The sequence below is a fragment of the Trachurus japonicus genome, chromosome 15, assembly GCF_045865225.1.
Source record: "Trachurus japonicus isolate A0001 chromosome 15, Traja_1.0".
NCBI lineage: Eukaryota > Metazoa > Chordata > Actinopteri > Carangiformes > Carangidae > Trachurus > Trachurus japonicus.
Window position 1 is genome coordinate 12,813,979 of NC_140921.1, and position 26,711 is coordinate 12,840,689.

Here is a 26,711-nt window from a genome sequence, read left to right on the forward strand (position 1 = left end):
ACAGCTGAAATGAATTCAGCTGGAGGGAGGTGCAGTTTTGTTTTTCTGAAAAAAATAGACTATGTTGTACCTTGTTACCATCTCTTCTTTTGAACCTGAATGATAAGTCGCCTCCGGAGCTCACTGCAAGATCATCTGATGACATTTTAAAATACCATTGTGCAGAAACTCTCGTAATTATCATAGTCTTATTTTGGTAGTGTTTCTAATAATTAATTAACACTACTTCATTTTATTAGTGGTGCTCTATACTATTTCAACAATTTTTATCCCTGAAATTCTCTTAAATAATTGACTGTGACATATCCAGCCGGCCTAAGTTTCTTTTTTCTTTTTTCTTTTTTTGAATTATGTTTACGCAGGAGTAAAAAATTGTCAGAAGTGCTGTCTCAACTGTAGAGGATATACTGCCTTATCCACCACCTGTCTTTGAGAGTAAACATTATCATTACTCAACTTTGTTACAAAACGTCAGATTGAAATACAAAAATCCTGAATCTGTCACTATACGATGAAGATTGTGCTTCTTTTTCTCTCTATATTTGGTTTTCCATCCTGAATAAAAGCAATTTTTAATGCAGACATTCCCAGTGCTGTCAGCAGCAGAGCTCCATGTGACCTGCTAAAGGATTTAGGACATACAGCTTCACCTGCTATACTGCTGGTAATGGATTACTGCATCTTCCTTGTGCCTTATTTTAAGTTGTAGGCAGCTGAGTATTCAGTATTCAGCATTTTCCCAATTTATCTCTACCAACTGGAACATGCACTTCCTGTTTTCAGCAAACCTGTGGCATAAAATGGGCTTTAACTTTCTTGCCCCATCCCAGAATGTCAGCATTAAATGTTGAGAATGACTTCTTTCAATACACAATCCTCCATGTTTGTTTTTTTCCACTCATTTAACACCCAACAGTGAAACAGTGACTTTGCTGTAATTCCTTTTTTTGAGCGACAACAAAAGCGCATAAGGCCTTTGAGAACATGTCTGTGAAGCCATCTGACTGCGTGGCATATGAGGTTTGAAACAGATTAACTTGTCAAGACTTGAGACCATGAATTGCTGATTAAAAATGGACCCTTGTGACACGTGAGTGTGAGATGTAATAAACACATTTGCCCTTGCTAGGAATTGTGTTTTGATGTCAAGGACTCTTCCATCTTATTGTCACAAATGCTTGTGGACGGCGATTTAAAAGCGTCCCGGGTTGACATGTTATTATGGGGTGCTTTGGAAATAGACAGCGATGATGGTTTCCTTTGATTTGGGAATTTAGCGCTGTAGACATGACAGCTTGTGAGGCACAACACAGACACACACACGCACACACACACACACACACACATACATGCATGCATGCGAGTCTCACCCACACTTTCATCCACATCCTTCTGACATGAAAGCTGTACTGTAGATGACTCTTGACAGTAAGCTCTCACTGTGTAACATTTCTGTGTCCTTCCCAATTGTTTTGTCAAAGTCAGAGTGTCACAGGTTGAAAACATTATGGAAAAAATAAAAGTGTTTCAGACTGCATTCCCTTTAATGTACTCCCAACAGGGTGCATGCTCTGCTTTAAAAAAGAATCTCCAATAATAGACTGCAGGGATGCAAAAAGTGGCTGAATTTGAGTAAAAAATAATTTACTCAGTTTTATCTGCCGTGTTTCAAACCAAACAGTACTCCTTCTTATTATCTACACCACTTTAAATTGTTATCAAACTGTGCAAAAGGTCCAAAACCACTTTCCACCCACAGCACCTCTCAGCAGTAACAGCTGATATCCCCGGTGTCTAGACTGTATTCATTTCCTGTGCCCAGTACCTTTGCTTTCACTCACTTTCTCCAATATTTTCCTCTCACCTTTATTGTTGCTCCAATTTTTCGACAGTCCTTCTTCTACGGATAACACAACTTACTAAGATATGATAGAATATCAAAAATCCCGATGAGCTGTAAAGCCCTGTCACTCCACTGTACTCATTTTACTGTGATGTGTAAAGTAGGTGAGCTTCTCTCCTGAAGTGTGAAGCGTGGGTGCAGGAAATAAAGACAGTGAGACTTTGTGTTTGAATTCCTTGTATTCAATTTCCTCAAAACAGGTTAACTTAAAGGCTTTAAAAAATCAGGTTTACAAATCAAACTTTATTTCACTAATTTAAATATCACAAGCTCTGATCCTCTCTGCTAAACTTTTTTTCATATCTTTCTGCTCTCCACATCATTGAGCCCAGCACCCATTGCTCTGGCAGCCCCACCGAGTCTTTTGCTGGCAGCCATGATGGGTTGTGGTCCTTGCTGCAGCCACCAGGAGGGAATACACTTCCCCTACCACCCCTCACATGACATCACATTACCCAGTCCTGTTTTTTTCAGAGTTCTCCAGCCTGCAGCACAGTTGTTTCTTGGCACTTGGACTTTGCCGCTCCCTCAGAAAAAATAAAACTGGCCATGACTTGGAAGTGTTTATCCCAGCATGACTCATTAACCTGACACAGGGAGCACGGTGTTTGGTGCAGGAGAGCGTAATGCTGGCACAAACAACAGCCTTTGCATTCATGCAAACACACACAGAAGGACGCCCAAACACATGCACACCTTCACTGCATCACCCCTCATTCCTTCCCGAGATCCATCACTGCCAGTTCTGTCTACACCCCCTCCCTTAGTGCTAATGAGTGAGGCCAGGTATAATTAAAAAGCTACAAAAGTGCCTCTCGACTTGATGTTTTTCAGTTTAACTGTATATATTTGCTAGTTTATTTGCATATCTTTGGTGCATATATTTAATTCTCAGGTTTATGCGATATACCAAGGACAATAACAGAAATTTTCTCTCTTTTTTTAAACATGTGTGCCAAGGCAAGTCACACTACCCTGAAGTACAAAGTAGCTCTGTTTTATCTTTATAATTAGCCAAGAGTTATTACCGTGGAGCGTGGACAAACTGTGGTGCACAAAAAAAGAAATAAAAAAAGATTTTGTGTAATCAATCAAACTACAAATTCATCTGCAAAAAAAATATTAAACCGTTGATTATTACTGAAACTCAACTGTGAGCTAGGAGATATGTTTGGAGAATTTATGATGCTGAAACATAAAATAAGCTCTTTAAGGGGGGCACTCTAGGGATTAAGGATTGCATTATATTATAAATATAATGTTCCTGACTTTTAGTCCCTAGTATCAGTCAAGCTCTGAAGAGGATCCCGTGCCTATATGCCTACCCTACATAATTCAATTCAATAGCATCTTTTGTTGCACCATTCCTGTCTTATAAATGGCCATGTCTTTCAAACTCCACACCCCCTCTTTGAAATTTGAATTTCCAAACCCAACCTTGGTTACAGCATCAAGGTTATTTTCTTAGCCTTTGCAAAGCTCCACAAAAGCCATAGAGGACTTTATAAAGCTGAATAAGGCATCTTATTATTAGTAAACTGATCATAATGTATAATATTGTTAACTTGTCATGTAGATAAGGACATGATGGCCACGATAAGAACAGAATTTAACTGCAGTTTGAGCTTTCATTTTGCCCAAATTTGATCCATCTCTGAAAACATACACATGCTGGCGTGCTCATGTTTAAAACAGCATGTCGTCCACCAGTGTTGGGTGGGACACTGGTTAGTGGGATGGAGTCATCAGAACACTGTAACCTCAGTGATCATTTGTTGAAGGCCAGAGGTGAAGAGGTGTGGAGTTTATCTCGCTTACCGTCCACTGGCGTTGCTCCCACCAGGCTTAACGCTCCCACCTCTGGACCCTTGTCCTCTCCCTCTGACCCTCACTGCTGCTCCTCTATTCCATTTTCCTCCCAATAACAGCATGACAAATTGAGCCTGCCAGAAAACGATCTATCATTGTAAGACATCTCATCCTCTTCTGCCCTCTGTTCGCTCCTCTTCTCTCTCTCTTTGTCTCCCTTTCCCCTTCTGTCCCTGTTACAGGACATTCCCTCTTTTCCTCTTTGTATTTTCCTCACCTTAATGGTTTCATGTTTCTCTCTACACGGGCACTTTATCTTTCTGCCCTTGCTTTTTTCCCCTCATAACCTCATCCCCTTCTGTCTCTTCTCTTATTGCACTGTATACTTTTGTCCGTGTCTCCATTTCTCTTTCTGTTCATTTCTTGCCCTCTGTGCAAACCTGTTTTGTTCTTTAATATTCCCTATTTGTTCTGTTGTCTCTCTGGTTGTGTTACTGACACAGACACATTAGAGTCACACTATTTATGACTTTTTTTCCCTCCATGTAATTTTCTAACATGTAAATAGACACCATAACTAGCACAATTTTGAGCAATGATAGAGCAAAACATTAGTAGCAGATGTGTTATATTGTGTCATTTTGTAGCCTTTGTGTACTCCAACAAATAATTTCCAATCCCATTCCTGGCTTGAAGCAAACCAATTTAAGTTGGCTATGACTAAATTCAGCACCTCCAAGTGATTTTTCTCCATAATAAGCCAAGTTTTATTACCATGGAGCATGGCGAAACTGTAGTGCATGCAGAGAAAATATTAATTGCTTTGTGTGATTAATAAATGCTTCAGTTTGACAGGTAAATAATAGATGGCTCCCTCTCACTACATGATCAATTAAGGGTACCTCCAGGGAGCTTGTGAGAAACTCTGCAACACTCTGCGGCTGTTGAGTTTGAAATATTTAGGAAGTATTTGCCTATGCATACAATAGGTTACCTCCAACAGCACAGCATTTCTATAACAAAGTAGTTCATTACAACAAAATCCAAATAAAACCACATCCCCAGGTACATATTTCAAGGGAGGGCAGGATAAGCAGTAGCAATGCCTGTATATCGAAACTATGATATTAAAATTGAAACCGGGGCAGTTGGCAAGCTCTTTACTTGATGGATTGTTATTACTTGCACAAGTATGATTCATCTGCTGAAGTTAAAGAGCTTTTCATAAATAATTTGCCTTTTCATAAGTAATGCTGGAGAATTAAAACTATGGTGTTATGTGAGGTGATGGCTTATCCATTCACATTAATCAATGTCAGGGTACTTTTTTTTTTTTAAATGTGAGGAAGGGCCTTCAAAGGGTAAACAACATGAGCCTTGTGTTACTGACGATGATGGCAGTGGTACAGGGGATTATCATGATGATGATGATGATGATGTGGAAGGTGATGAAAACAACACAGTTAGCGCCAGAGCCCCTCAGTTGACGGCTGGTCCTTTACCTCTGTGATCGCTCTAAACTTGCCCTTGATGTCTCTGTGCAGTAATAAGAGGAAATGTTTAATCCAGTCAGGTGTAGGCCAGTAGGAGAGAAACCTCTTCTCAGTTTTATGTATTTCAGTGGCAGCACCCAAAACACATTCTTTTCCTGACAGAGGGTAATAAACTTTGATTGATGCTTGTGATTATGAATCATGCTTAGCATTATTGAAACAGTAAACCTCATGGGCAATTCTTATTTCTTCAGGAGGGAAAACAGTTAATCTCATAAAGGCACCCAGTGAAGTCTATCTCATTTATTTGGTGACCTCTACAGCTCCATGTAAGTGTTAGAGGCAGAATGGCAGTGTTGCTCCCTCATAGCCTGTTGTGGGTTTTTTTCTTTCTTCTTTTTTTCAGTAAGTCTGCCAACAGGAAGCACAAAGGTCAGCTGGTTAGAAAGTATTAAGCGCACTCTATGTCCAATAATTATCTTTTGTGGTGCAGAGGCATCTCAGCTATTTTTTTAGGTTTTTTTCTTCTTCTTACAGAACACTCATGTAGTTCATATTCCTGTTGAAATGGAATAGGCAAAACACAGTTACTTTGTATACGTTAATAGCTTTATCACTCTGTACATTTATCTCCCTGCAGCATAATATGAGATGCAATTATACCAAAACCCTACAATATTGTAGGAAAGTTCTGTCTCTGTGAAATTGTTGCTGTGGGCTCAGGATTATTGCCCAGCTCCCAAGTGGCAGACTCCAAATACAGTAAGAGTTATAAGGGTAATTGCAAAGCCAACCACTTGGAAAACAAGTACTGCATTGGTACCCAGCACACAGCCTATCACAGTCCAAAAGCTCTGGAGAGAGTGTTCAATTAAAGTACAGCCCGAGTGGAAAGAATATAAATACCTGAATGGCAGCTCAGGTGTCCCTTTTCCCCTTTCTTACCTGTTTTACTTGCTTACTTTACCCTTTCCTCATTTTGCTCTTGCAGAACTAGGCTACGTGTGAGTCAGTGCTCAACATGTGCATATGCATATTCATCCGTTCCTTTGATGTCTCACTCACAGGTCTGTGTTAACACCCACATTTGAGAGATGTGGCCATACGCTGCATCTAATTTATGTCTAACCACTGTAGGTGGAGATATACAGGGACTGTAACCTGTTCTCAGTGTCCACAACAATTTGCAGTTTATAAAAGGGAGATTTCCCCCTCAAAAAAATACACCTGCAGCATGAATTATATGGGTGTTCTTCAGCATCCTGCTCAGGTATCAGTCAGTTATGTCTTCAGGAAATTACTTTGGCAGCTTGATATTCCAGCTGCTTCTGACTTGTTTGCCCCAGGTTTGTTGGTTATGAAGACATTCACAAACTGTCCTTATTTGGAGACAACATTCATAGTGAGCAACTTACAGTTACACATCATTTCATTTATTATTAAATTCCAACATCTCACAAAGGAATATAGATTCTCACATATCCATAATCATAGGTATTATGGATTCTGTCCCTATCATTCAGTGAAGCTATTACTTGTGCAACAGGTTATCAGCACCTCGATGCTGAAAGCTGCTTTATCCCACAAGCGTGTGGGAGTTTTATAGGGCTGCGAGTGCTCGTACTGTACAATTGCAGTAGCAGATTTGCTATGCATTGGAAAAGCGTTGAGTGAGATGCTTAACTGATTTTGGTGTGAAAACCCAAATGCAAAGAGCACTCATGTGAGAATCACTGTAAATGCTAATGTATAATTGAGCACAGAGGGACGGTTTTTGAACCTCATTGTCACTCTCTGCCAAGAATGTTGTTTGATTCACTGAGCCAACACTTACCCGTGATCATCACATCCTTAATTTGAGCATATTTTAGACTTGAAATATTTAGAACGCTGTCAAATTAAAATTTGGATCATGTTAGAAATTAATTGCATAAACTGTGACTCTGATTTGTTTTGGTTTTGGTTTGATTCATCTGCCCGTTAAAGTGTTATTTACTTTTCTTCCTACAGCTTTTACTACGTGCTGTCACTTCATTTTTCACCTTATAGGCTATTTTACAAATCTTAATGAAATAAAAACACAATTTTGTACTGATCCATATAGACACACACACACACTTGCTGGAAAACTCATTATAGTCATAATGAGGACACACCCATGAAGCACAAAATGTAATCATAGTTACAACAGAGAGTGGCTAAAGGTAGTTATTGCTCACAACTGCACACTTCAGGTGGCATTTAAAAACTGGAGAATAGTTTTTCTGCCCTTTCCATTTTCCAGAGAAGTTGTCATGTACCTGCTGCATTCGGCTGAAAACTCCAGTGAAATGGATTGTATAGACTTTGACGAGTCTGAATCCTTCAGTACGTGATCCTCTTTCTTTGTGTGTGTGTTTTTTTCTTTCCTTTTACACCTTTTTATTCGTTATCTCCTCCTGACATTCTCTTGGCACTTCAGTGATGGAGCTCAGTGGTAAACTGGGATCTAAACTGACCAATTTGTTGCTGAGAGTCCTGTAAGCTGCCTTCCATACGGAGTGGCTCATAAAGCAGCTAGAACTGACTCTGACAGTCGGGGTGTTATTGTCCCATTGATATCCATTGTGAAGGTTGATGTCCAGGTGAGCGATCCTTTTGTGAATCTTTAAGGCATTTCTCCAGGTGACGTTTGGTATTTTGAAATCATCCGTCTAAAATTACACATTTCTATCTGGCACTGGCTTTAACACTCACCTTACATTAGGGCAATGGAACCTGTCTTCTGTTGTTCCTCTGTAACACAGATCTGGCCACTCTGTGGTGTGAAAAGAGAATATTGCTATTTCCTTTGTTGTATGCATCATCTGTAATTATTAACACCCAGTTAAAGTGGACTTGGTTTCAAAGCAGCAGAGATAACTGTCATGGTGTTTCATTAAACATCTTTGTAAGAGGCACTTGAGACATTTTTTTATTATGGCTGATCACTCAAGAGATTTACATAATGTTTTTCTTTTCTTTTTTTTTCATATTACTCGATGGCTTAAATACAAGTTGTCAAAAACCTAAATGAAGAAAGTCTACATTAAGGGAATGGAGTGGAGCATTAAACCAGAATGCGACACAAACATTGCAGATACATATTAATCACAATTTATAATATGCTCCTCTAGCTTAGAGAGGGCCAGTGAAGCATGCCTCTAAGCCTGATGAGAGACGCCTTTGGAGAGTAAGGGTTATAGCAGTGCTGTGAGGCTTCAGGGTGTGTGGCAGGGGGGGATAGATGGATGAAGAGGAGGTAGACTGCTGTCCAGGATGCCCTGTACAATCTCCTCCAGATCCTTCTTTCAAACAGGCCTTTGCAGCCCTCTATTCAAAAAGCAGTAATTGCATCATTTTTCAAGCCCCTTGCTCTGTCTGATTGTGAGACTGGCCCCATTAATCAAACTAATGGAGAAGTAAGTGATTTCAAAATATAGGCTTTGATCATGCACCCTCTATCCTCTCCTACAACTCCGCCCTCTCCTCAGCTTTGGGAACCCCTCTCCTCCCACCTTCCCATATCTGTCTTTTTCTCATAGCACTCTACGTGCACTTCACTCTATACTGTATGGGTTGCGTTAATGAAAAATGTATTTCCATATTATATCCTTTTAGGCTTCTGTTAATGTATGGGAGAGGTTTTTGTTGCACATTTGGGCAGTGCTGTGGCTCTCTGGCTTGATTAGGGTTGATTTCCAGTATAGCAGTACACCAAACTGCGTATATGAGGTTGTAGAAAAATCATTGTGGCCTATTAACGGGCAGTATGTCCCAAAGAGTCACAGTTCAGACACATTTATTGATCTTGATGAGACAGATTAAATTAAAGTGCTTCTCAGGTGTATTGAAAAGCTTGTGCCAGCTATAAAGCAAGCGCAACTATTACTTGAGGCCACTAGCAGAGCATGCTGGCAAATTAGATTCCTTCCAAGCAACATAAACCACTGCTCAGAGAAAAACTCTCTTTGTATCTTTCATGTAACCACAGGGGTCTTGAGGGAACAAAAAAAGGATGCACAAATGCTTTATTTACAGTGCATTTTCCCTATTTTATTGTGTGCGCGGTTGCTTTTCATACATTTCTTTAATTGCCCCAGAGTGTTGTTTACTTGGAATTAATGCCTATACAGGTTATAAAGGTACCTGTGTACCTCATCAAGTACCATACATGCCAGTATTCATGCTCTCCTCAGCCCACTGTTGTACTGTATATGCAGTACCAATTAAAATTTCACAAAACGAATGCATCTTATAACAATATCTCTCACCGTTGCAGTGGTTGGCAAAGTGCCATGGCTGCCACCTCCTCCTCCACCTCCTCCTCTCCTTCTCTCTGCAGCCTTCCTGTCTGTCACTGCTGTTTGGAATTAGCATTATGTCAAAACTTAAACTTTCACACTCCCACTCTCCATAGCACCTTTTCTTTCCCATGGTGTTCTGAGAATATGTCTCAACCTGTGTGGAAATAATTAGGATGGGATTCATGTTCGTCTTTGGCCCAGCTAACCTCCCACAGTTACCTCTCTTGCACCCACCCATCTTATTTCTGTCTTATTTTCCTATCTACAGCACTTATCTTGCTTACATGTGTCCAATCAGGCAGTGTGTGGTGCATAGAGTCTGTCTGTTCACGCCGACCTAGCACTCAGCAGCACAGAGAAGTTCTCCATTTCTGGGAAGAGAAAAACTGAATGTAAACAGATGCATGGGGTACATTGCAGTAATTAGAAAAACAGCTCTACCTTGTGGGTTTTAGGAGAGGCCAACATTAACACGAAGTACCTGATGTACCTTCAGTCATTTGTTGCAGTCTCCCTTCCTCTACCATTATATTTTCTTTTTACCCTCTGCATGTATTCCCAGGCTTTTCACTTCCCCTGAAGATTAGGGCTTGTATACTTAACGAAAGACTGTCGCAAGCCAAAAATGTTTCAATGTATCTTTTATTCAATGTCTAGGATCTTTTTTTCCTTTAGTTATATTGAGTTGGTTAGAGCTTGAATGGTCTTTTTTTCAGGAGTTGGTTACCTCTTATGTACAGAACATGCAGTCTCAGACCACCAGCCATTAAGCTCCATTGTAATTGCCTTGCTTAATGCAATGCGACTCTCCTGCTGCTTTGTCAGCTGCACATTCATGCTTTAAAAGTCTCCAGTTCTCTTTCAATGTGTTCTTCTTGGTCCAGATCTGGTGACTGGGGAGGCCACTAAAGTTCACTGAAACCAGTTTGAGACTTTTACTTTGTGACATGGGGTATTATCCTGCTGGAAGTGGCCATTAGACGTTGGGGATCTGTGACCATAAAGTGATGCACATGGTCAGCAGCAACACTCAGACAGGCTGTGTCACCGTGATTGATTGGTATCAAGGGGCTAAAGTGTGCCAAGAAAGCATTTCCCTTCACCATTACACCAGCAGCAGCAGCCTGCACTGTTGACACAAGGCAGGTTGGGTCCATGCACTCACGCTGTTGGTGCCAGATTCTGACCATACCATCTGCATGCTTCAGCAGAAACTGGCCGGCCTGTGTTTTTCCAGTGCCCACTGCAGCTTCAGATTTCTGTTCTTGGCTGCCAGGAGTGGAACCTGACGTGGTCGAATGTTGCTGTAGCCCATCTGCCTTCAAGGTTCGACGTGTTGTGCTTTCTTTTGCTCACCACGGTTGTAATAGTGGTTATCTCTGAGTTACCATAGCCTCTCCTGCATCAACGAGGTGTTTCTGGGTGTTTTCTGGATGTTGTGTTTTTCTCAAATCCCAGGGAATCAGCAGTTTTAGAATTATTTAAACCAGCACATCTCATACCAACACACAGCCACATATTTTATGTAAACAGTGACTGGAGTTCTTGAGCTGTATCTGCATGGTTTTATGAACTGAACCGCTGCAGTACATTAGAAGGTGAGAGAACTGTAATGACTTGAACATTACTGACTTGAACTGATGAAGGTAACTGTGGCTTGAGACAGTATATGAGACTGCATAGAGAGCAGTCCATGCTTTTACTTTTACTTGTATGTGTTCAAAATGTATATATCAACTGCAGTAAAAAAAAACAAAAAAAAAAACGATTTGGATACAAGATTTGGAGGATGTGCTACAGAATCCTCTTCTTTCAGGTTTCTCACTTTACCTTTGTTTTCACTTTCCTCTCCTCCTTCTGTGAGTAGTGACTTTGGGGCAGTTTCAACAGTATCAGAGTGTGATTGTGGACCCTTGAGCAGAGATTACAACAGTGTGTGTCTTTCGTTGTCTGTGAATGTGTCTGGGTGTTTCATACCTCGTAGGCGAGTGAGAGAAATAAGTCCACAGCACATGAGAGGACTGAGGCTTTGGCAGCCATTGATGCCATGTTAGCACACTCCATTGTTGGGGTTATGGTGGTCTTTAAAAAGAGAACTATATAATTATACTGTAATTGTCCACAAGGACCCCTGCGCAGCTGTCTTGCATGTAATCAAAGCGGTTTATTTCTTGCTCCACAAAACGGAGCAAGCGTCGAAGCTAGTCAGCTTTTATGTGGAACAAAACAGATGAAAGTGTCACCCCAAAGACCCAGCACATGGAGCTGTTGTAGGAATTCGAATGGAAGAGCAGAGATTGCTGTCTGTGCTGCTTTTTTGTGTGAGACTACATATCGTGCCCTGAATGCAACACTGACTAAAGGGACAGCTTAATTATTTACATGTTTCCAAATAAAAACTTACGGTACTTCTCTCTTAAGTAGTGTTTTTCAGGTGTGGAGTTCAGTGTAAAGAGAAAGTTATGTGATTCATTATTCTAAATAGCCTCTGAATGGCGCAAAGTGCTTTTATGGAAAACAATTATTGTACTTCACTCACCTGAAATGATTTGACTAATGTTAGGTAATGGCAGCATGCATTATTCATTTGTATTTAAATATCATTCTTTTGCTTATCTATTGTCTTCCCTTGGTTAAGTTCCTACAAATTACACATTTGAAGTTGACTGACTGTAGTGGATGTTGCACCTTCCAGGTCTGCCAAGTCATTCCCGATGCCGGAAAAAAACACACCAAACACATTAACAAAGGGCAAAGTGTGTGCTGAGATTTCACCTGTGCTCACTCGGAGAAACATCGAGCAGAGTCAGACCATCTTTAGTTATTTTTTCAGGCTTTTATTTATTTTTATTACAGTCATAGTGAGAGAGAGATGACATGCAGCAAATGGCCACTGGTCAGAGGCCAGCGGGGCGAAGGCTAAGCCCAAAGTACATGTGCTAGGACTTGGACTTGGTGATGTATCAGGCTGCTCCAATGTAGATTCTTATTTTTTCATTATAGCACAATAGTTTTACCTTAACATATGTAAATCTCAACATATTTTTTATAAGAGGCAAGTCTTTATGTCTTCGTGTCCTTTAGTAATGATAGTAATGATACATAGTAGTTGATTTGCTGTAATGGAGGTGAGACTATGTCTATGGGACACACTCCTCTGCTTCACTGCAGTTCCCACTGTGGGAAAGCAGAGCGGCTCAGTAGGCTGCGACTGAGCACACCACTAAACAGTGACAGAAGTACATCACTCAGTCAGTCAGTCAGCCAGCCAGCCAGTCAGGGATCAGCAAGGTTTGGATAGATCATACTCATGTTTGCCTGTTGTCAAAAAAAGCTATCTACATGCGGCGTATATAGAGATACTGTTCATTTTCCAGGTCATTAATGTTCTGTGTTATATTGTTCTCTGCTTGGACGCCAAGTTAAAATATAAAACAACATTTGAGTTGGTTTTATGTAAATGTAAAATGGGCGTCTGTCCTATGGTGTGTTACTTTGTACAGTGAATTGGCCATATATCTGCATGTCCTTGTGTTGTAACTGTAGTCACAGATGAAGAAAATAACTTTTGGTGAGGTAATCAGTTTCTTCTCCAGTAATTATCTTGGGTTATAACATCCATCAGCTATGCAATAAAAACTCAATTGCAAATATCATCAAAGATCCACAACATAAATTTCCCCCAGGTGCAGGTTTCAGCTGAAGCTCAGTGCTTCCCCAAGGGCACACTGCTGAAATGCAAATTCATCTTCCTCAAAGATATACTGTTCAAGAAGTGTGTTTTGGTGTCTTGTTAAAATGCTAACTAAGTTTGAATTTCGCTCACTGAAGTGCTTTCTTTTTAGACTGTAATGATTTCTGTCCAGGTGAAAAATGTCTGATTATCAACTTAAACATTTAAACATGCCAGCCAGTGATTGTGTCTTGTATACAACAGAGGCTACATCTCTAAATCAATCAATCAGTGTCTGCTTTGGAAGTTTGGCACAAATCCGACGTGTGTAGATTTATTTTGGAAACGTCGGAAAGAAGACAGGACTTGCTTTTTTTTTTTTGCAGCGTAATGTATCTATTCGTATCGTTTCGTCAGTGGTCCGACCCGACCATGCCTTCCAGAGGTATAGAATTAGACTACTTAGAAATAGTGTATCTTCACATTGATGGGCTCATTTGCTGTTGTAGGTAACAGTGACACATCAGCAGAAACCAGAGACTTTTGTGTATCCAGTTAAAAGCTCCGTACAGGGGCTTTAAAGTCCCACTCCCGCGACCCTTTTTGGTCATTTTAAAACCAGCTCATTAGCAATGCACATTAGCAATGCACCTCTGTGGGGTGGGCGGAGACTGCGCTGCTCTGCACCCGCCCAGCCACCTCCTCACACCCCACCCCCCCTCGCTGACAGCTGGACATTGTACAATTACAGATTCACCGCGTTTAGCATAAAACTCCACACTGGGATTCGATCCCAGACTGGAGCATAGTCCTTGTTCACGGTGCAAGCTGCTCTACCAGGTGAGCTATACCTGTTATACCTTGACAGCTACACCGAGCTGTCAATCGTTTCACCTCTGAGCCAGATGCAGAGCGGGGCGGGAGCTTGTAGCACTAGTGCCGTCCCCTGGAGCTGTGACACGTCAGCTCCAGTCTCCCTGAAACTGCCAGTTTGCGTCTGCCATTGGTTCACAGCAGTTTGAAGGCAGAAAAACTCAGAAATGCAATTTTGCACTTCCTTTTCTGCTGATATGTGCTCTAACACAAGAAAAATGCCACAGGAACATGTGAAAAGCTCAAAAAACACGATTTTCACGGGAGTGGGTCTTTAAGGCACACAGATTTATTTTGTGATTTTTCTGTGATGAGAGGACAGCAAGTAAAATTAAGATTTGATGCTTCTGTTGTGTTTCAGGCTTGTATTTTGATTGCTGTGGGAATTATTTTGATGACATTATATACAAGAGGTCAAAACTATTTGAGAAATAATAGTAATCATAAGTGGGCTAATGGAATGTAGGCAAAGATGACACTTTTATTTGACTAACATGAATATTTCATGGAATTGGTTGCAGATAGGAAATTATTAATGGCATCAGGAAAAAAAAAAACATAATCCAGCCTCCTCCTAAGGCCCTCTCAAAATGTTTGTGGTTTAGTGGGTTGAATCCAAGCTGTGGCTGAGTCCACCACCCTGTGCATGAGCAACAACTACTTCAAAACGCTCGCCGTGAAGTTTCTCACGGCTTCACTGGATGTTTGACTCAGGAGGTTCTTTAGCCTTCTGTGTTATTCATAAAATGTCATACCTGGGCTTAATCCTGTTAGTGACTGTCAGAAATCCCCCTCACAACATTACGGCTCACAACACATGCAAGTCCACAGGGGAAAGACGGATGCAGAGGGCAGTTCAAGAGTCCACTACATACTTTGAGCTTCCAACCATCCAGAAAATGTAGTGGCACCTGTTACTTAGACTTTTTGTTGATCTTTGAAGGGGGAAAAAAACTCCACAGCACATTACAGATGTTTATCTTTTATTCTCAAAGTTGTCTTTGCCATCTATTTAGCTCAAAGTTGGTAATGGAGCAGGTGTTATTGATGCTACTATTGTCGGTGTATTGGGGTGTAAGATTGCTGATATAATTTTAAGGTTCTTCTAATTTTAGTTCATTCAGCGAGGTTAATGTGCCAACTGTTTATTCCCCTGTTGGCAACATCAGCTATTCCACTCATAGCTATATCAGGCCTGTGGGACGCTAACTACATGCAGAGAGCAGCTAGCAGCCTTAGTGCAGGGGCAGATGGGAGTCCTGATTTGCTTTTAATTCATCACACGTCTGCCATCTTTTTGGGAGGGCCACCTGGTCTTGAATACTAACCGTGGAAGGTCAGAGAAGATTTGTTCAGGTGTTGGATTATCACTAAGGACTGCAGATCAGTATCCAAACTGACATTTCTCTCAGGTTTTTTTCAGCTGCTGTTTCTTTTTTAGCATTGAGCATTAGTTAATGGTGAAACTGTGGTGATGAGACTCCAGATTTCAATGTATGGTGTAAAGGTATGCCCGTTTTGTATGCCTGTGCCAGTGTGGCGGTATAGCAAGGGTACCTTTGTATTCCATGCTGCACTGATGGAGCAGATTAAGTGGTCTTAAGGTGCGTTTCCACAGCAACCGTGGCAAATCTGGGTTCAGAGGGACTATTGTGAATCTTTTATGACAGGCCTCATTACTCCTTTCTGGCTTTTTTCTGAAAGATTTTTTTTACACCAAAAAGGAACACAGAAGGTGTGACGGCAACCAAAACCTTTTCATTGTCCACCATCTTCAAATTAGATCCAAACACTGAGACCCTGTGAAAGGCACCGACTTCAATCCAACAGGATACTCTGGTTGCTATGCACCCAGACATGACCTTAAAACTATGGTGCATTGGCTCAAATAGGCATGAATCTCTTGTCACTGAACACACACACTGAACAAGAGTAAGAGAGGGAGCAGAGAATAAGAAGAAGAGAGCGAGGTGTCATTTAAAAAAACAAGAAAAGAAAAGAAAAGAAAAGGAAAATAAAGCCATGGCTGAATTCTCAGAGAATTTCAGAGACAATAATAACAATCAGTTCATAAATATGCATATGAGATACATATGGATGAATGGATAAAAGTTATAGATGTGTATCCCTCCCTAACAGAAGTTCTGTATCCACACAATCCACAATCTGAACTAACAAATTAATTTACACTCTGATTCAGCCACAAGGGTGTTTTTTTTAGTTTTTTTTTTACTTAAAACCATTTAAGATTGTGTGTTTCCCTCAATTGATATTTCATAATCTGAATGAGACATTCACCATGAAATTGTTTTTCGGCCACACAGACATTGGTAAAACACATTGCATTTTCAGTTCTCCAGTGCTCATGAGTGTTGTTAACCTCAATTCCAGGGTCATTGTCGTTCTTCTGTGTTTCCAATAATGCTGTTGTTGCACATGTCTTTTTAAATAAAGCAGCACGTGGCCTTAGGAACCTGGATGAGATGGGTCCAGTTAGAATTAGTGGGTAATGACCGAGTTGTCTGTACATTTTACACACTGCAAGCGCAACGTAAAGATTACAAGCAGTTGTAGACTATAGTCTGACATTTATTTTAAAATGGCAGTGTTATTGAATTCTTCTGGCAGGTCTTTGATTGGAAATATCTGCTGTTATACCCACACAAGCGGACAAATGAATACAGGCACAATCATATAGATATAGTGATTAAGACTGATAGAAACAAACCAACGAAACATTTTTCAGGAGCAAATCTTGCATATTGTTGATTTTAAAGAAATCAAACGATAAGTAGCTATCACTCAGACAGAACAAATAAATGTGTTTTTTTTTCCAGCTGGGAGGAGATGTGCTTATTCTTTCCACATGGCGATAATACAGATACTTGTTTTGAAAGCACACTGAATTTAAATCATTATCTAAACTGTGATCATTACACAAACAATGTCTACCATAAGCAAGGCATTCATCATTTTCTCTTTCTGTTCTCTTCTTTTTTGTGCCAGACTCTGTGCTTAAAGCCCAGCTAAATTAAAAAAGAGAAACACTGCAGGTGGTGTTGGGATGCAAAGATACTAAATGTATTGGGCCCAAACAACCAATTATCACAAACAATAATTTTAATTAGCAAGTACAGCTTGTCTTTACTTTTATTCTTACTGATTAATCAATCTCTTAAAGTAATTTTTACAATGGCCTCTTAATAAGAAGAGCTGCAGGTTAATGTATTAGATAGCACATTTGATGGAATTAGAGCCCCTGATTAGTTTCTTATCAAAGCACAATTAATTAAACCATCAGAAATGTTTTCATTATTTTTTGCTTTGATGAGAACAGCAAACCGTTACTGTGCAGTGGCTCCATCTGTAAACCTGCAGACTACTTATATAAGATACCGTGGGTGAAAGAAACTTGTTTATGCATGAAGTTTCCATGCTGTCTTCCTGTGCTTCATGCTGAACAATCAATACCAATTATGATTTTATGCCCTATTTATGTCTGTTGCACAAAAGAGTCAAGACTACTGTGCATCAAGACTCCAATATTTGACACATAGAGAAGTTTCTAGGCCTTATCACATCCTAATTACTCCCAAAGGTAAACCATTCATTATATCACAGTACAGTTAAACAACATTACAAACTGCAGCCACTATGAAATTGGATCAGCACCTCTCAAAATCACAAAAAATGAACCAATAATGTAAGATTGTTGTAATAGATTGCATCAGTTGTAGCTAGGTGTACCTATGTGTGTTTGCTTTCTAGTATCAAGATGATTGTGTACTGTAACAGATAATTGTATTGAATGAGTTTATTACACCGAGCTCTCTCATCTGCTCACATTCAGGATATCCATCCTCAGGCGTCTGAGTCTTGCCCAAACCTCCCCCCACCTATTTTCCCATCCTTCTAACCACAATTCCTCTCAATCCCTTTTCTGCTGTCACGGTTTTAAATTGGAGTTGGCGTTCTCCTGGCTGCCTTTGTGGCATTTCTACTGTATAAGAACATGCCTGGGGTACTTTGCCTCCCTGATTAAAGATCTTACCGTCGTCAGGCTGTGGCTGTATCAATGGTATAGAATGTTCCTCAGATGTCACTCCAGACTCTTGCCTCCCTCTCCAAAATCCACATTTCTCTCCAGAGTTTCACTGTTACATCATCTCTTGTAATGAATGGAAAGAAAGAAAACACACAAAGGCAAAATTACTCTGCCTGAATGCCGATAACATTTAAGGTCTCAAATGGATTTTTGGGCTTTGGTGTGATAAATTTCAAGCAAAGCGGAAAACCCTCGCTTAGGTCGACTGAAAAAGGACTATGTGCGATCAGGAAAGGGCTGATTAGGTAAAATAATATAGGAATTGTACTGGGACACAGGGGGCTTTTGCACTTAAGAGTGGCAAGTTTTGAATCCTAAAGAGCAACTTCCTAAAGCACAGCAAGCACAGTGGGGTTAGTGATTTGTGAGCTCCCAGCACTCAGCCTCTTTTCAATGAATTTTTCTATTTTCAATTGAATGGAGAACTGTCTGACCTGTGGGTCACTTGTAAATGGAGGTGAAAACAAAACAAGCTGTGAATGTTAAGTCTCTGTCTCAGTTTAAGACACATACACACACACAAAAGAAAATTGAAATTCCAGGAAATTCAAAGTATCTTGCTGCTGGAGAAAATAAGAAGTGACCTCAAACCAATCACCTATGAATTCAGCAGAGCTCTCAGTCTGCCATAGCAGACTCATAAGTATGTCAGCAATTATGTGTTAGTCACATTCATACAGCAGCTCACAAACAGCATTTAGCTTAACAAGACTTAATCTCTAGAGTGTCTGCAGTTGTCAGCATTCAGTTGTGCTGTGAACTGGTGCTGAACCTCTCAAGTGGTGGTTTCTGTTGTGCCCAGGGCCTCAACAAAACATTGCATCCCATCTGGTTCACATTAACTAACCCAGACTACAGTGTTTGCGTTTGTTTTTGATGACAGATTTTTGTCTGGAACAATTCATGCAGTTCAAGGAGCTGTCCTCTCTCTTAAACGCCGAGATTGATCTTCAAGGCAGACAATGGTTCTCACTGTCCGATTTTATTTAGGACCAGAGAGATGTTATCATAATTTGGATTATTGGATTATTCATACATGGAAGGATGTTTGCTGATATCTTTCCATACAGATTACAGAAACCCCCTAATGATCATTTTGCATTTAACACAGAGGTTTACAGTGAATTGTTGTGCCTGTGAGGTCACAGCTTCACATGCCACATCTTACTGATGAAAGAGTGTCTGGTTATTTATCTTGTCAAAGCAAATAGGCATGTTGTCTTTATTTAGGGATGGTTCAAGTGCTAATGAAATTATCCATGTGTATATTTTACACAGTGCATTAAGAGCCGGGAATAAACTGAAATGGTACAACAGAGAGAAAATAATAATGCTGCTTATCTTTTTCTAAAAAAAACAAACTCACATGGGTCATACTCAGATTAACCTTCACTTTCCTCTATCTGCTTCTATTCTGTCTTTTTGCTCAGATTTTGCCTCAAGTGCTCCCTACAGCTCTACTTTTGGCACCAGAGCCTCCATTGTAAATCTTGCTTTGTTCTGCATCTGTAAATAAGTATACACACTTGCAGACACACACACACACACACACACACACACACACACACACACACACACACACACACACACACACACACACACACACACACATGTGTATGTATATATATATATATATATCTCCAGTGTAATGTTGTGCCTGAAGGCTGTGCAACACTGTCGTAAAAGCTTTTCTTTTTTTTCCCCCTAAAGCTAAATTGCAATGATAAATGATAAATACCTATATTAAATAAATTATGATAATAACGATAGTACTGATAATGTCAAAAGATACAACTCCTTGATGGAATCTATTCATCATCAAATGTTGCTTCTGAATCTTAAAATAAATACAACACCATACTGTACATTTTAGCAGCATTCATTACATTAATCTGATGAGTATAGTCCCTACATGTATGATGTGATATGTATTGCATAAATCTGTAACATGTAAAATAGTGTCGGTCTAGTGTTTCACAGCATCCATTGAGAAGATTGCTCTATACATTTGAATTACAGGGCAGTGCTTGAAGGCTCTTTAATTTTATGTCGATGAGATATGACATTCGGGTTGCTCCCTCTTTGTCTCATGGATGAGAGATGACAGCTCTATGTGTGTGTGCAATTATATGTGGATCTGTGGCAGGGCAAATTAATAGTACTATTCATTTTTTACTACAAATAATAATAAGTTCCTACATTAATAGGAAAAGAAGTCAAATATCATCTTGACATTTGCAAAGGCATGAGCTACACTACAGTGTGGGTGATCACTCAGCCCACATTCGTCCATCGGCACAACCCTACATGGCAACGCGACCACGGGGGTGAACATTGGTCTTGCACTGGCATGGTCCTCTTGCAGTTTGATGTGAACAATCTGTAAATGAGAGGAGCATTAAAATCAAATCATGACTCTTCCAAGGTTAGACTATCGATTCGTTTTTGGTACTTTGCTCTGCACAGGCTGTTATTGATGAGTGTGGTGTCGTTAAGTAAAAATGAGGCGAGCTTCCATCACTTCTATGCTGTTGTTGTATGTTGTGTATCAGTCTTCATCAGTGTCTGTGAGAGGGATTCATTTAAACACTAATGACAGCAATTTGCAACAGAGACTCAAAGCATGACAGATGTCAAATGTGTGCAGTTGTCTGACAGGTGGAGGAACTCAATAATTAAATGGACGGTTTACAGTTATTTCAAGGGCGGTTATTTTCACCTCTGCTGAGAAGCTTTAGGTCATTTAGTGAATTTAGCTACACTACATACTTTCTGCCGTAACCCAGTTTCTTCCACATCAAAGAACCTGGGTTCTCTAATCGATGTACAGAAAATGTATTTTCTTCTGGGCACTTTTTTTTTTTTTTTTTTGGTAACCTGGTTTATGCATTTTCCTGATAAAGACTTCAGACATGGAGAGCATTACTGTGACAGCAGAGCAGCAGGATAAGAAGATAGATGTTCACAAAGCAGCCAATTTCTACCTCTTAAAATGTGACCATGTTGTAAAAAAAAATATAGACACAGTCATGCTTTGCAAAGCTGTGCACTCTCAGAGCTGGTCCTCCAAAAAAATAAAAATAAAAAGTGTAGTTCCAAAATAAATACTGAAGTTGGTAAACTCATTTGATTTAGATAAGGAAACTTGACTGATAGCTGGTCAGTTTTAATAGTCAAAGTATGGCTAATGAATTCCTAGTGAACCGGTGGGGGGTAATATGTACATCTGTACTCCAGGCTTCATTCTCATATCCAAAAACCTTGCACCATGCATGCAGCAGATGTGCTAAATATTGCATTATTTATTAAGACTGGTTAGTCTATTGTGCTCCAGGCAGAGTGGTTTTGCATTCCTCTATGTTTTCCCCAGTGATCAGATCACCCCCTCTGTGATCCAGAGTACCATACAAATGAAGCTGCAGAGTTACCTGAGGACCGGCACGTACTGTTGTAAGATCAGAGTGAATTACACACAAGGTTCTTAAAACGATCTAAATTGTCTCTTTTCTTTCTCTCTTTCTCTTTGTGTTTGTCACTTCAGGCTGTGGAAACCAACCTGGCATCCAAGGACAGTCACTGGGTCTATGCCAATGAGGTGAGGCCAAACACAAACACATTTAAGCTCTTTGCACCTGAGTGAATTTAGACTTCATTGTCAGTTTGCCTCTGTCAACACATGGTCTCATATGCTGCCAAGGCACGCACAGACACATGGAAACGTATAAGGCTGTCAGTCTGTACACTTTCATATCCAATTAGATTAACAGCACATCATTTGTTTTTATTTTACCTTGGCTCCTGAGGGGCCTGGTGCTTTATTTGATATTGTCTAATTGCTGTGCCTTTAACTGTTGATGTTAGTGTGTCTTTTCCCCCCTGTGTACAAATGCTCTATGCGTTTGACATTGACCTAAATGAACTTCTAAAGTGGCTGTAACAGCACAAAATCCAGGTGCACTTTGTGAATAGAAAACAGCAGACTGTGTCTTTAGCTTTAGTACGTCAGCGCTGCATTACCATTGATTCAAAGTGATTAGGAGATAAGGGGGAGTCATAGGATTGGCTCAACACTAAAAGCAGCTGATGAAATACACTAGATAAAAGGTTGCTCCCAGCTGATATCCATCCAATATTAGCGTTGCCATTCCTAATACAAGCTCTCTCTCTAACACACACACATACATCAATGTCGATGTATTTTAATGAAATATCACCTCCACATTTATAGGAACATCTGAGCCTGTGCCCGACATCCAAAACATGACAGATATTGAGCCACTGTTCACAATGCATGATTAATGTGTGTGCGTTTCTCCAATAGTCATGTTTGTTTATGTTTCATCGAAATATGAAGCTATTGTAAAACTCAGGGGGGAGTCAAACACAGAGGAAGACAACACACATCGACCACAATACCTATTAGACTTTAACCAACAAACATTTAATAGCTGTCATTTTCTACTGTAGTTAGGAATTCACTGTGCAACATTTCAGTTTATTTCAGTGGCTTAAATATTGATTTACAAAAGTTAATGAGGCTCAATGTGTTGGAAACCTGCTGCTATCTGGCAGCCTAAAGTACCTCATTTTAGACCATAATGAGTTTTTATAAAAAATGACGGCCTTGTGTTTTTTGAATTCATGTTCACTGTTCAATTCAGCACACACATGACTGAAGTATTGATTTAGCACAGCTAATGAGACCTTGGGTTCTTTTAAACTTTCGCTGTGTTTGGAAGCTGAAGTCACATTATCTCATCGATATGTCTCCAAAAAAAAAAAAAAAGAATTTGTGGAGATAGCATGAGAAGACACAGACTGTAGTTCTTAATTTGAAGCAGTGCCCACATACAAACTAAGACCTTCACCAAGACATTAGCTTTAATTGCATCAGACTCTGAGAACAAATGCCATGTGCGTCCCTATGGCACTCCGGTAATGGTGGATGTGATGTGGCTCAGTGTTGTGCATTTAAAGGAAAAAGTATAGCTGTTTGTATCTGTGAACTATGAAATATATCCCCATTCTCCTTCCTCTGTCCCTCTGTCAGTTTCTAATTTTAATTTTCCTCCCCCTCTCTCTGTCTTTGTAAAGACTGGAGAGATTTTCTCCCTCTCACAGTAATTTCTGTTTATCCTTATTTCCCCTCTCTCTCCTTCTGCCTCAGCCTTTCATTTCATCACCCAAGATAAACTGCCCATGAAGCTAACAATCACCTTGAAATGAGAATAACACAGAGGCATGCTGAAAAGGCTAACAGGAAAATGTAATAGTACTCATGCTGACCAGATATTGGTCTCTCTGTTACTTCACATGTACAGAAGAAACAAGCATGAAACTTCAGGGCACGTAACTCGTCCACTCGTCTTCTTAGATCCTATTTTTCTCAGAGCACAACAAGAGACCCCATGAAAATTAAATCTAACAGCAAATGATTTATCCACAATTCTTGCTCTAAAGGGAAACTGGAGGAAGGTGCAAAGCTACTTTGTTTCCATTAGACTGTGATTTGATTTCTAAGATGCTCCTAACATGGCTGATGGCACTGAGCGCCTGCACAGGGTTGTTGGTAATTAATTCAAACACGTGCACGGACAGACAAACACAATGATTAAAGGTCCAGTGTGTAAAATGGGGGGGGGGAACCGTTGACATCCAGCATTTAGATTGTAGATTGCAACGCTCGCTCGCTCCCCTCCCATCGGCAGAGTGACGGTGGCCTCCCAGGACAAAAAAACTTGTTTACCGCGACTGGGAGTATTTCAGGAGCGATGAGGTGAAGATCTTAACCATATCTTCGTCTTCTTTCCTTCTGCCTTCTTCTTCGTTGATTTATTTATGAACACGAAACTCGCGAAACTCGCGAAACTCGCGAAACGTGCTTCTGGCTGGCTGGGCTTTCCATGCCATACAAACATGGCGGCGCATAAGGGGCAACACTCTCTAAAGCAAGACCCTTGCTATATGCATATATAAAAGTACAAGTATAAGGCTACGAAAATCAAACAACTTTTATTTTATAGCGATTATACACTTATACAATTATATAGTAGTATAGTCAGATTTTGCCAATAAACCTTGAGAATTATTACTGTGTCTGAAATAAATAAAGTGTTGAATTTAGATTCGTAGATTTGTGGTATTCCTCCAGGCAGTTCGTCCATTTTATCTGCCTCGTCATGACTTAACTGTGACATTCATTTACTCATGTGATCTTGAGGCTCGCCACTGTCATCCCACCCCCGTCAGCTCCACAGGTACCTGCCAGCCCCTTCACACCCTTCACAGTGGAAGCCTGGTCTCACATTTCATTCAAGTCTCACAACAAGTGGTTATGGTAATCAGCCACCAGCAGCAACATGTTGCTCGATGAATGTAGTTGTCAAGCTAGAGATGTGATAAGAGCACAGTGAGAGCAGAGTGAGATGGATGGTGATGATGAGCGAGTATGATCACAAGTCGAAAAACAATAAGGTGTAACGGACTCATAGGTAGACGAGAAATAGTGGAACAGATGCTGTGTCTTGAAAACTCTTTTTATTCAGTGCTGTCATAAACATTATTCTCAAGCAAGGAGACGATGCTTGAGCACACGGTCAATTTTAAGCTGTTTATTGGGTGTGGCTGCTGATGTTTCGACCTAAGTCTTCTTCAACCTTTTGCTCTGAAGAAGACCAGCGTTGTCTCCTTGCTTGTTGCTCGTCTGTCTCCTGCAGTTCGTCAAGCTGAAGCACAACATTTAAACATTATTCTCTCTTCACACAGTAACTTTAGAAGATTCAACAGCACAGTAGGTTAAAGGCTTTAGATCACTTGTTATGGATGCAAGAGACAGAACATGGTTGAAATTGCAGCAGGACAGACTGAAGTATCCTGACCTGTAGTCACACAAAATTTACAACTCAATAGCAGTTTTCATTAGACCCTACGCCCATATTTTTCAAACATAACAAACCCTAATTCACAATGCAGGTTTACAGCGTAACAAAATTTTATAAATCCAAACCGAGGATGAAATTTAACAATACTCCTTCCACAGTCACAGATAACAATATAAAACTGCGTAAAATCAGTGGAGTGCCCTTGAAAGTGAAACACTCAAAACTTTTTCCCCAACATAATTTCTCTTCACTGAAGGGAAGTTCTAGCTCAATTCTTCCTTCTCTGATTATCTTTGTCAAGCAGTGATATGGGACTGGTCTGCTGATTTAACCTCATTTTAGGAAATACTCCATTCCCATCTATGTAGTTGTTGAGGTTAAACCACAGTCAATGCATGGCAGCAACTGCCCATCTCTGCTTTTTCCAAGAAGCTTTGATCTATCTGAAAGTGTAAACACCAGTCCAGGTTTGGTGTTCTGCACAGAGCTGCAAATATCTTCACAACAAGTTTCCTGCTGTGAGAACAGAACAAAGCCGAAGTCTTTAAGCTGGGGAATATTTGGGGTTTGCCGAGAATGCAACACATCTCAGATGTGTTTGCCTTGTGTTCTGCTCTGAGACTCTCTACATTAGTTTGAGACTGACACTAATGCATTTGAAAACCAAACGAGTAGGTTTGAGTGGCACACAGTTCATGAGCCCTAAGGGTGTGAAACTTACTCAACACATAAATGGCCAAAATAATCTTTAAGAAAACAGAGAAAGCTTTGAAATTAGAGTGTAAGAAGTACAGCAGGGCTTGAAGTGAGCAGAAGGGCGCAGGGATGACAGGCGGGCATGCTTCTCCCTAAACCACCCACTAAACCAGGATGCTGCAGCTGCCAGCACACAGAAGGTTGTCTGCATCTGACACTGTCTAGTGGACTGAGATGGATTGCACGTCCAGAGAGGATTTGTTGTTGTTTTTTTTCCCCCCTTCGAAGACGGGACGGTGACACCTCAGAATGTTTGATGGATTAGGCAGCTGTGCCTTCTGTGACAGACAGAGTTGAGGAGGACAGTCATGATATGACTGATGTCTTGGGTAAGTGCCCAACAAGCAACTGAGATGGAGACCCTATTCTACAGACGCAATCTCCACCGCAGCGCCCTGTAGTACGGGAAAGTGGATTGCAGAAGCGGCCACTTACGAGATAAAGACATTTTTCAATTATCTTATTGCTTATTCAGAGTGGTATATAACATTGCATTTATCAAAACATTGAATTTGATGTTATAGGCCTTTCCTTTGTACCATTAACCATGATGAGTATCCATCCAGAAACCCAATTCAGTCACAGTCATTTAAAGTCACTGAGGTTGTTAAGTGGACAATTCAAATTATACACAGCATGTTTCATTAAAAAGATTAAACTCACTGCACCGCAAGGTTGAAATGTAACTTCCGTCTTAGCAAAAAAAAAAAAAAAAAAAACCCCTCACAAACAACCAATGTATGCATCATATGAGTACCTGTGTTAGCTGCTGAGCTTTAAATTGGTCTCATTAGACTGTTGTATAGGGATGTTATGGGATGGCTTATTCAGGTGTGCTGTACTTGCAAATTAATGCAAACAGTTTTTAGCCAGTCTTATCTTAAGTGATAACA

At 40.3% G+C, this 26,711-nt stretch overlaps 1 protein-coding gene across 3 annotated transcripts in view; it reads left to right on the plus strand.

The window, feature by feature from the left end:
* Positions 1-26,711, plus strand: part of LOC146973295 (glutamate receptor ionotropic, delta-1-like) — a 231,372-nt gene that overhangs the window by 167,781 nt on the left and 36,880 nt on the right. For all 3 annotated transcript variants that reach the window (XM_085799680.1, XM_085799681.1, XM_085799682.1), the window contains exon 5: positions 21,723-21,776. In XM_085799680.1, the coding sequence (XP_085655806.1) occupies positions 21,723-21,776 (54 nt within the window). The remainder of the gene's footprint in view (positions 1-21,722; positions 21,777-26,711) is intronic.